Here is an 11,331-nt window from a genome sequence, read left to right as displayed (position 1 = left end):
TACTGCCCTACTGCCCCCCCTGATGGCCTGGTCACCCTCAACTGCCCCCCTCTGCCAGCCTGGTTGCCCCTAACTGCCCTCCCTTCCTTCCTTCCTCCCTACTTTCTTCTCTCTCTCTCTCTTCCTTTTTTTTAGGAGAGCCATCCTTATGAGTCTGAAAAGCAGTATTTCATTTTGGTTTTGATTTTCATTTCTGTAATGGTTACTGATGTTGAGCATCTTTTCAAGTGCCTTCTGTATAACTTCTTTGGAGAAATGTCTGTTCAAGTCAAGTCCATTGCCCATTTTTTAATTGATTGGGTTTTTATTGTTGTTAAGTTGTAGAATTGGATTTTTATTGTTGTTAAGTTGTAGAAGTTCTTTATATATTCTGGATATTAATTTCCCTTATCAGATAACATGATTTGCAAATATTTTCTCTCATTTTGTGGGTTGCCTTTTTACTCTGGTAATACTATTTCTTGATAGACAAATGTTTTAAATTTTAATGAAATTTGCATGCCTGCTTTGTGGGCATGCAGGTGGTTAAATGATTTTACTAATGCTGTTCACATCCTAGAGGTTGTTAAGGACAAAGCAGGATCTCATGAGGAAATCTATCCTTATGTGATCCAGGAACTGAGACCAACTTTAAATGCACTGGGAATCTCCATTCCAGAGGAACTGGGCCTTGACAAAGTATAAACCCCATCTATAGGCTTCCCAAAGATTTACTGGTAATGCTACTTGAGTGTAAACAATCACCTGGATATACTGATAACATATATCTTGTTTGAACAGGTTTTCCTTTATTGAGTACCAAACCATTTAATGGTACCATGAACTTTAATAAAAAGGAAATGAATTTGAACTGAAAAAAAGAAGAAAAAGTTAATATTTCTTGATATATAAAAGTTTTAAATTGTTAATGTTGTTTCTTGATATATAAAAGTTTTCAATAGTTAATAGTGTTTGATATAAAAAAATTTAAATTTTAATGAAGTCCAATGTATCTACCTTTTCTTTTGTTGCTGTACTTTTGTCATATCAAAGAATTCATTGCCAAATCTAATGTCATGAAATTTTTGCCCTATTTTTTCTTAGAGTTTTCTAGTTTTAGATCTTACATTTAGGCTTTCTGAGTTTTGAGATCCATGTTGAGTTAATTTTTAAATATGGGGTGAGGTAAAAAAGGTAGGACCAGGTAGAAGAGGATGAACCTGCAAAGAGGAAGAAATGGACAAGTGTCAATGCTGTTAAGAAGTCAAATTAGACGATGAACCCCAAAAATGTTTATTACATTTAGCAACATGGAGGAGACAGAATGAAAAGCACAGGTAATGTTCTTCGAACAAGGGTCTAAATTGTACTCAGCATACAGTGTAGGAAATTATATCAGAAGATTGGTAGAGGTCAAATTGAGGAAGGCTTTGAGTTTGAATTTTATTCTCTGGGCAGCAGTAAGGCATAAAAAAGGATAATGAAATAATAATCCTTTCATGGGGGGAGTATAAACTTAAACTATATAGGTAGGTACATTGTTATTAACTTAATTAGGGTACTCCGAAGGCTTAGGAAGAGCCACACTCAAGGGGCCAAAGAGCCGCATGTGGCTTGCAAGCTGCAGTTTGCCGACCACTGTTCTAGGGGAACTAGTTCCTAGTTGGTGCTAATCTTTGGTCCTAGGAGTAAATAAAAATATCTTGACTATTGAATACATCTAATATACGCAGCTTCTTGTTGAGGTATATCTAAAAGTAACTCAGCCCTGTTTCTTTTTGGTTATGACTAAACTGTATTGAATCTGAGTTATTTTAAGCTGAGGACCAGACTGCTGATTGATAGGTGTTATTTATGTGCCTGAAAGTCATCAAGAAATGCTATTATTTTCTGTTTTACTGTGCAGAAACTAGTTCTAGGTGTTTTCTTCAACCTTGGGACTGTTTATTTGGAAGCTGGCTACTTCAGGATCACCTCATGTAAGGTGATCCTGAACATAAGATTATTCTCCACCACCAGTATTTTCCCAATTAGGAGTTCCATTAAAAAAAATTTGTTTTTTGCTAATTAATAGGAATAGAGGTGAAATAGTCAAATGGCTACTTATATTTGATGTAATAATTTAACTTACATATATAAACTCACAATCTATAAAATTATATATAAAAATATAATAAATTCCATCAAATCTCATAGAAGTTTTCTTAAGATACATTTTTATTTGGTTTTTATAATTTCAGATATATAAAAGTTACAAAAGTAGTACAAAGAACGCCTATGTACTCTTCTCCTAGATTTCCAACTTTATCATTCTCTGTATATGTACATATACACTGTATGTCATGCAAGTATTTGCTATTCTTTTTAAAAATATCCTCAATGATGGTGAATCTTTTGAGGATGTGTTTTCCCAGGGAATGGTCAAGTTAATTTGGAGCCTTGGTGAATAAGGAAGGTCAAATTGAGTAATGCTCTTTTTGATCTTAAGTAAGATATATGATCTCAAGTGAGATATAATGACTCCATTTTCTTGTAGTATATAATCTATTAGCATTCATTCAATCCTTTCTAGCCTTCATTCTTAGTAGTCTTATATAAATTCTTAAAAATACTTGCTGAGTCTTTTGTGACTGATCAGTTCTTTAAATATATAAAGATGCAATTAAGATCAAAGATAGAGATCATGACTTTAAAAGAATGTGTTTTCCTGTTTGATCTCATGTTTTTTTCTAATCCAGTAGATGTACATTTTTACCTTTACTCCAGATTTTTACATTCCTTTTTACTCATGGAAAATTTTTTCCCTTAACTGCTGAGAACCTTTTAAAATTGTAATTCTTCAAATATGACCAGTTTTCTTCTTTTTAAAAAAATGTTTGACATATAACATTGTATTAGTTTAAGGTGTACAGCATAGTGATTTGATATATGCATATATTGCAAAATGATTACCACAGTAAGTTTATTTAATATCCACCGATGACCTCACATAGTTGCTTTTTTTTTTCTTACGGTGAGAAATTATAAGATCTACTCTCCTAGCAACTTTCTTCTTTTTTAAAATTTTTTTATTGCCTTTAGAGAGAGAAAAGAAGGGGGTGGGGAGAGAGAGGGAGAGATAAAGATCTATTTGTTGTTCCACTTATTTATTCATTCATTGTTTGCTTCTTACTGTATATGTGCCCTGACTGGAGATGGAACCCGCAACTTTGGTGTATCGGGATGACACACTAACCAACTAACCTACCCGGCTTGGGCCTCTCCTAGCAACTTGCAAATATACAATATAGTATTATTAACTATAGTCACCATGCTGTACATTACATCTCCAGAACATATTTATGTTATAACTGGAAGTATGTACCTTTGATTACCTGTACCCATTCCCACCCCTTCTGCTGCTGACAGCTACCAAACTGTTTTCTGTTATCTATGAGTTTTTTTTTTTAAGAATCCACATGTAAATGAGAGCATACAGTATTTGTCTTTCTCTGACTTCTTTCACTTAGCATAATACCCTTAAAACCCATCTATGTTGTCACAAATGGCAGGATTTACTTCTTTTGTATGAATTAATAACATGTATAAATATACCACATTTTCTTTATCCATTCATCTATAATGGGCATTTAGGTTTTTTCCATGTCTTGACTATTGTAAATAATGTTGCAATAAACATGGTGTGGGTGGTGCAGATACCTTTTCAAGATAATAATTCTGTTAACTTTTTAAAAAATATATATTTTATTGATTTTTCACAGAGAGGAAGGGAGAGGGATAGAGAGCTAGAAACATCGATGAGAGAGAAATATCGATCAGCTGCCTCCTGCACACCTCCTACTGGGGATGTGCCCGCAGCCAAGGTACATATACTTGACTGGAATCAAACCTGGGACCTTTCAGTCCCCAGGCTGACGCTCTATTCACTGAGCCAAACCGGTTAGGGCAATTCTGTTAACTTTTGATGTGTATCCAGAAATGGAATATTGATCGTATGGTAGTTCTATTTTTTAATTTGTTGAGCAACCGCCATACTGTTTTCCAAAGTGGCTGTACCACTTTATTACAGACATCGGGCTGGATGTCTTCTTTGGAAAAGTGTCTGTTCAGTTTTTTCTGCTGCTTTTTAAAATTGGGTTGTTTGTTATTTCTCTATTGAATTGTATAAATTCTTTCTATATTTTGAATATTAACCCCTTATTAAATATATGACTTGAAAATATTTTCTCCCATTTTTGCATTTTCATTTTGTTGATAGTATCCTTGGCTGTACAGAAGATTTTTAGCTTGATGTAGTCCCAGTCTTTAATTTTTACTTTTGTTGCCTTTGCTTTTGGTGTCAAATCCAAAAGTCATTGCCAAGATCGATGTCAAGAAGCTTATCCCCATGTGTTCTTTTAGTTGTTTTATGGTTTTAGGTCTTACATTCAAGTCTTTAATCCATTTTGAGTTAACTTTTGTGTAAGGTATAAAATAAGGGTTCATTTGCATTCTTTTGCATGTGGCTGTCCAGTTTTCCCAAAACCATTTACTGAAGAGACTGTCTTTTCCCTAGTGTGTAGTGGGTTTATTTATGGGCCCAAATTTCTGTTTCGTAACTAAGATTCACCATTTAAAATTTACGTTTTACAGTGGTATATACAAATAAAAGAGTACTGCAGAACTTGTAGTAAAAAAACACAACAGTTCCTTGTCTTACCCCTCCCAAGTGTTGTTCTCATTCCCTACAGAAAACCACTTTCAACTCTTTTAATTCTTCTGGTGTTGTACTCTATATTCTTCAATATTATACTTTTGTTTTTTATTTTATTTTTATTTGTTTCTTTTAGTTATAATTTTGAAGCATAACATTTACCCTTCAGTGTGGCTTGGTGATTGAGTGTTGACCCATGAACCCAGAGGTCACTGGTTTGATTCCAGGTCAGGTCACATATCCCCCTTCCCCATCCCCACAGGCTTGAACTCCAGTAGGTAGCGTGCAGGAGGCAGCAGATTGATGTTGATGTTTATCATTGACTAGAGGCCCGGTGCACAAAATTTGTGCATGGGCAGGGACCCTAAGCCTGGCCAGCGATCAGGGCCGATCAGGGCCTTCTGGCAGCTGGCTGGGGCCTTCCTTTCCCGGTTGCCGGCCGGGGCCTTCCTTTGTTCCATGCCGCCCCCTGGTAGTCAGCACATGTCATAGCGAGCGATCGAACTCCCGGTCTCCTGGTTTAACTCCCGAGGGGACACTTTGCATATTAGCCTTTTATATATATAGACTAGAGGCCCAGTGCACAAAATTCGTGCACGGAGGGGGGTTCCCTCAGCCCAGCCTGCACCCACATTCCCTCTTGCAATCTGGGACCGCTGGCTCCTAACTGCTCACCTGCCTGCCTGCCTGATTGCCCCTAACTGCCTCTGTCTGCCTGCCTGATCACCCCTAACTACCCTCCCCTGTTGGCCTGATCTCACCCCCAGTGGCCCTCCCCTGCCGGCCTGATCTCGCCCCCAACTGACCTCCCCTCCCAGCCTGGTTGCCCCCAACTGCCCTCCCCTGCAGGCCTGATCTCGCCCCCAACTGACCTCCTTTGCTGGGCAATTTGGTTCTGATTGGTCAGTTTCTATGCCAGTCAGCATCATAAGCTCCGCATCCTAGGCAGCCATTGGCTCCCCACAGCACCCAGATTTGGTTCTGATTGGTCGGTTTCTATGCCAGTTGGCGTCAGAAGCTCCACCTCCTAGGCAGCCATTGGTTCTTCACAGCACCCACATTTGGTTCTGATTGGTTGGTTCCTATGCCAATCAGCGTCAAAATCTCTGCCTTCTAGGCAGCCATTGGTTCTTCACAGCACCCACATTTGGTTCTGATTGGTTGGTTCTTATGCCAGTCAGCGTCTCTGGACCTATCAACGGGGCCTGATCTGAAAGGCAGGGCTGATCAGCAGCCCCGGTGGAGGCCTGGAGAGAAATGGAGGCGTGGCTGCTGGCCAGACTGGGAGAGAAATAGAGAAGCAAGTGCTGATCAAAAGCTGCCACAGAGGCAACGGATCAGACACTGCTTCTCTCTTCAGGCCTCTCTCTGGCCCTGATTCACAGCCCCCTCAGCAGTCAGTGCTGGGGCACCGCATCTGCAGCGCAAGCAGTCAGCGCTGGTTTGCCACGGCAACCCAGCGCTGACTGCAGGACTGACTTCCAGTTGGTCGAGCCTCGGTCATTACTGGTCGTTACGACCCAGGGTTTTTATATATTAGGATGTTTCTATCTCTCTATCCCTCTCCCTCCCACTCTCTCTAAAAAAGTCAATAAAAATATATTTCAAAAACTTTACCCTTCAAAAGTGTGCAATTCATTATTTTTAATATAATCACAAAGTTGTGCAACTATCATTACTAATTTAGAATATTTTCATCACCCAAAAAAGAAATCCTGTTTCTGTTAGTAGTCATTTTCATCTTTGAAGTTGTAACATTTCCTCCCTAAAGCACACTTACCCCCTTTCCTTTCCCCATCCTTTCCATTCTCCAATCAGATGTAGATCAGAATTCATTGTTATGACTTACTATTGTTTGCAACTGAGCCTTCTGATATTGTGACATTTCCTTTCTTTTGCTTTTTTTTGTGTTAAAAATTGCTATTTTATTTTTTGCCTTTTCTCTCCATTTGTCTATCATTATTATCCTTAATTTTTTGTTGTTAGCCTCTCATAATCTCTCTCTAAACAGTTAAACATTGGTGATTCATCAGTTCAAATTTCCCCTCGAGCCTTCAGGTCCTGCTCTACTTTGAAATGGTTTCTTTCTAGGCCTGCAGTGTAGGTGACATCTGGAGACCTTTTTTTTAACTATCATCCTGGGGGATTAGTCAGTTATTTAACTCTGGATTGATCTAAATTTCTTATCTCTTTTCTCTTTCCCTTTTAACATACCTGTTCCTTCTTTTAGATCTGGAAGATTTCCTCAACTTTGTCTTCCAACTCTTCAATTTTTGCTTTTCTAAATTAAAAAAATGACAGTTTCCAGAATACTTTCTTATTCTTGAAATATTCTTTTAATATTTTTCATGGGTACAATAGCTTTTATATTTCTAAGGATATTAGCGATAATGTCCTGGGCCTTTCAAGTTCTGTTTTTCTCTTTTCCAGCCACTTGTCTTTTATATTAGAAGTTTTCCTTAGATGATCCTTCGTTGTACACATTTAAGAGGAGGATGATTGTACAAAACTGTTTGGAAGCTCTGTGCATATACTATTACAAGGGGTAGTTGCTAACATTTGAGAATTTTCTGAATGGCAGGTTGAGCTAAGCACTCTTCTTACATTATCTTAAGTGATTTTTGCATTGGTTATATGAGGTTCTAATTTCACAGATGAGGAACCTTGAGGCTTAGATGATATAACCAGAAAAAAGGGAACCAGATTCAAACATGGATCTGTCTGCCTTCGTGATTCTTTTATTCATCATATTCTCTTTCCCACCTTCCTCCCAGTAAATGCTTCACAAATACCAGGAAATCTCTTGAGAACTTTGAAGTCAGGTAGAAGCAAGATAGACAGTGTAATCATTCAAACACATGATTGAAGCAATTACAGAAATGTGCTGAGAAGAAATGATGAAAATGATTTTTGAGGAAGGCTGGGGAATGGTTTAAGTGGATGTATTTTTTTGTTTAATTTTTTACTAACTTCAGTTTCAGGGAGCTAAGTACGTAACTTGGAAATACTAATATTTATGTGAGTGACATGTGAGTTTTATTACAACAGATATAGAAAAAAAAGTAGTAAGTAACATGCTAAATTGAAGGAAGTAGTATGGGTGATTCTATAAAATAATAAGGAAAGTGGAAAGTATTATTTGGGGATATATTTGTGTGTGTGTAACAGGCCATGTAAAGTCACTCATCTAAAGTCTGCCAAATGGTGAAGTCTGTCAGTTGAAATGGTGCTGTCCCTAAATACTGATACATAGGTATTAGAAATACCTGTCAGCGAAAGTCCATATGCATTACCAGTTAAATATTTTTAACCAAAAGCAATCACTGTGACTATATTTTAAAGATGGTAAGAAGCCCTAGCCGGTTTGGCTCAGTGGATAGTGTGTCGGCCTGCGGACTGAAGGGTCCTGGGTTCAATTCCAGCCAAGGGCACATGCCTGGGTTGCGGGCTTGTTCCCCAGTAGGGGGCATGCAGGAGGCAGCCAATCAATGATTCTTTCTCATCATTAATGTTTCTCTCTCTCTCCCTCTCCCTTCCTCTCTGAAATCAATAAAAATATATTTTAAAAAAAAATGGTAAGAAGATGCAAAATATGATTTAATGAAAGTATTTTTATTTAAGTGACAAAGATTTACGTCTCTTATTAGAACTATCCTTTCATTTTTACAAAAAGAAATATATCCTATATATGTGTACTTGCATAATTTGTCTTGTATAATTATTTTTCTTGTTGAATTAATTATTATAGCTTGCTAAATAACTCTTGTGAAGTAAGCATAAAGGAGTATAATTAACTGGAGCTACAGCAGTGATAGTACAATAGGAGGCAGATGTGCCTACTGAAGGATAAAAATAATTACTTGAGAAATAGTAGAGTTAGAGTATTTCTGTGATAAAACAATTTCTAACCTTTTGTTTCAATATTCACAGCATTCCACCATGAAATGTTCAGTTATGGCTAAGAGCCCTTTTCCCTAAAAAGAGTAACCTTGTTATTTAGTGAAGTGCCTATTCACATTAACTTCAGGGTTAATATTTTGAGCTTTTTCTCATTATAGGCATATCCTGGATTCTGTGGTGAGAGGAATATGTTGTACATTTTTTGTTCTAAGGACTTATGGTTCTTTATTTTTAATTTAGGAAAAGCGCAGAGGCTTAAATATTACTAAGTTTGGAAGTATAACTGTCTTTTATCTTTAGAAACATTGATTTCATATAAATGAAAACTAGTAAGACATAAAAAGGTTTGTGTCTCAGCACTTTGCAATGTAAGCTTCTACAAGACAGCAACTGTTTTATTGTTATGTATATGTGTGTGTTTAATTTACTAAATTTTCTAGAATGTTGAGGAGGCACTATATAGACATACCCACAAATTCTAGTGGCTTAACCTAATCAAAGTTTATTTCTTCCTCACTCCTCAGTCTAGAGAGGGTATTCCAGGTTGACTGTCTTTCCATGTGGTCATTCAGGGGCCCAGACACCCTTTACATTATGACTGTGCCCTCTGCATTCTAGAATCCACCTCCATGCAGCTGCTGTGGAGAAGGCATTCTCATTTATTATCCATTTTATTCTGGAAGTGGCACAGGTTACTTCTCACATTCCAGTGGTAAGGAGTATCATATGGTTCCATCTCAATGCATACATGGTGGCAGTGGTGGTGGTTGGATGGGGTGGGGATAAGGGACTTCTTGCTACACCTCCCAAGATTAACATTATGCTTTGGACAGGGAGCATGAATCTTTGGTGGTCAGTTTAATTCTCTACTAAAAAATATTACTTCTTCCTATATACACACACACACAAATAATACTGTTCTGTTGGTAATATTAGCTACCTCTAGATTGTCAGAAGATAGGAGGCAAGTGATTCCTTGCCACGAATTATTTACCCTATTCCTGAATTTCTCATTTCATTTTAAACCACCAAATATTTAACCAGTTAGAGTCATTTAACCTTACAGTCATTGAACCATAGTGTTTCAGAACTAGCTGAGATTTTAGTGCAATCTCTTCATTTGATAAATTACAGAATAGACTCAGAAAAATGGAGAGACATTCCTAAAGTCACTTAGGGTCAGAACTAGGAAAAACTAGTTTTCTAACCTCCACTCTAGTACTATGTCATCTTGGAAGCATCTTTTTTTTTTTTTTTTTTTTTACAAATTCTTATCCCCTAAATTAATACAAATTACTTCCCCAGATTTCTTTCCTTTCAATAACCTCCTAAGATACCCTGGGGGGGGGGGGATTTTAATTACCATAGAAAAGAATGAGTGATCTGAAGAGCATTTGTCTATTGTGATTTTGTGTGCTATAATGGAGCACCATGTTGATTTTGCATACCCAAGGAAGAATGGCCCTTGAATTGGAGGGGCTGCAAATAAAGGGGGGAAGGATGCCTAGTCAAGTGGGACCTATTTCACAATTTTGCTTAGGGCCTGCTCAGACTTTGGGAAGCATTTATGTTAAGACAAAAAACACACCCTCCAAACTTCTATTGTTTTAGGAAACAAACTAATTCAACTGTTTGAGAGTTAAGTTCAGTGAAATTTAAAAAATTAAATTATTTAACTCTTTGTTCATATTCATTTCAACTGACAGACTTCACCATATTCACTTTAACTTCCTCCACAACACATTTAAGTAACTCACCAGTAGTGGGCATGCAGGAGGCAGCCAATCGATGTGTTCTCTCACATAGATGTTTCTCTCTGTCTTTCCCACTCTCTTCCACTCTCCCTAAAAATCAATGGAAAAGTATCCTCAGGTGAGGATTAAGCCCTCCCACCCCCCAAAATCAGTAAAAATATTAAAATTTAAAAATAAATATACTGGAACCAAACCTCACATTACTTTGATTTAAGATAAATTATATTTAATCTTTTTCTTGTTTGGCAGGCAGCCAGATAAATTGGTGGTAGTTTGGACAAGAAGAAGCCGAAGGAAGTCTTCTAAGGTTAGTCTGTTTCTACATTTCTCACCTAAATATTGAATTCAATTTTAAGTTAAATTATTAAGCTTCTCTGGCCCTACCGTTGAATATTTTAAAGCATTATTAGATATCTTAGGTTATTTCTAGTCTACTAAAATGATTGACCAGGCATTGTAATCTTGTTCTAAAGTTCTTAAAATGGAAGCCAGATATCTGAGCCTTGATCTTGGATTTGGTAGCCTGGAGTAAGTAGTTATCTAACTTCCCTGTACTAGGGTATCATGAATTAAATAGGCACCACTTATAAAATGTACGTAGGAATAATTTATTCAGATTCCAAGAGAATGAGGTTGGGGCACACATAAGGAATGATGAGTTATCTGAGTCCATTGCTGAGTTGAAGAAGAGAAGGGTTTGTTTTTTTCAAAGGCTTATATTTTTTGGACTGATAGCTTTATGGAGAGTAGAATAGAATTTTAAAATGTTCAATAGCAATTGCACAGATTTTTATTAAGGGTATCTTTTCAAATTTTATTTTTATTGAGCTAAAATTTACATACAGTGTAACACACAGATGTTAATTACATGATGTAGTGAGTTTTGATTAATATTGTCAACGTAAAAAAACCATTGAAACCTGTAAAGAATTTTTGTGAGTTTATTTGAGCCAAACTGTCGACATATGCCGGGAAGCAGAACCTCAACAAATTGAGATAGTGCTC

At 36.9% G+C, this 11,331-nt stretch overlaps 1 protein-coding gene across 9 annotated transcripts in view; it reads left to right on the top strand.

Moving 5' to 3' along the window:
* Nucleotides 1–11,331, top strand: part of EHBP1 (EH domain binding protein 1) — a 305,206-nt gene that overhangs the window by 24,426 nt on the left and 269,449 nt on the right. For all 9 annotated transcript variants that reach the window (XM_014532030.1, XM_014532029.1, XM_014532025.1 and 6 more), the window contains one exon: nt 10,576–10,633. In XM_014532030.1, coding sequence (XP_014387516.1) covers nt 10,576–10,633 — 58 coding nt within the window. The remainder of the gene's footprint in view (nt 1–10,575; nt 10,634–11,331) is intronic.

The sequence above is a fragment of the Myotis brandtii genome, unplaced genomic scaffold (assembly GCF_000412655.1).
Source record: "Myotis brandtii unplaced genomic scaffold, ASM41265v1 scaffold84, whole genome shotgun sequence".
NCBI classification, from domain to species: Eukaryota; Metazoa; Chordata; class Mammalia; order Chiroptera; family Vespertilionidae; genus Myotis; species Myotis brandtii.
This window is presented reverse-complemented; position numbering and strand designations above follow the sequence as displayed.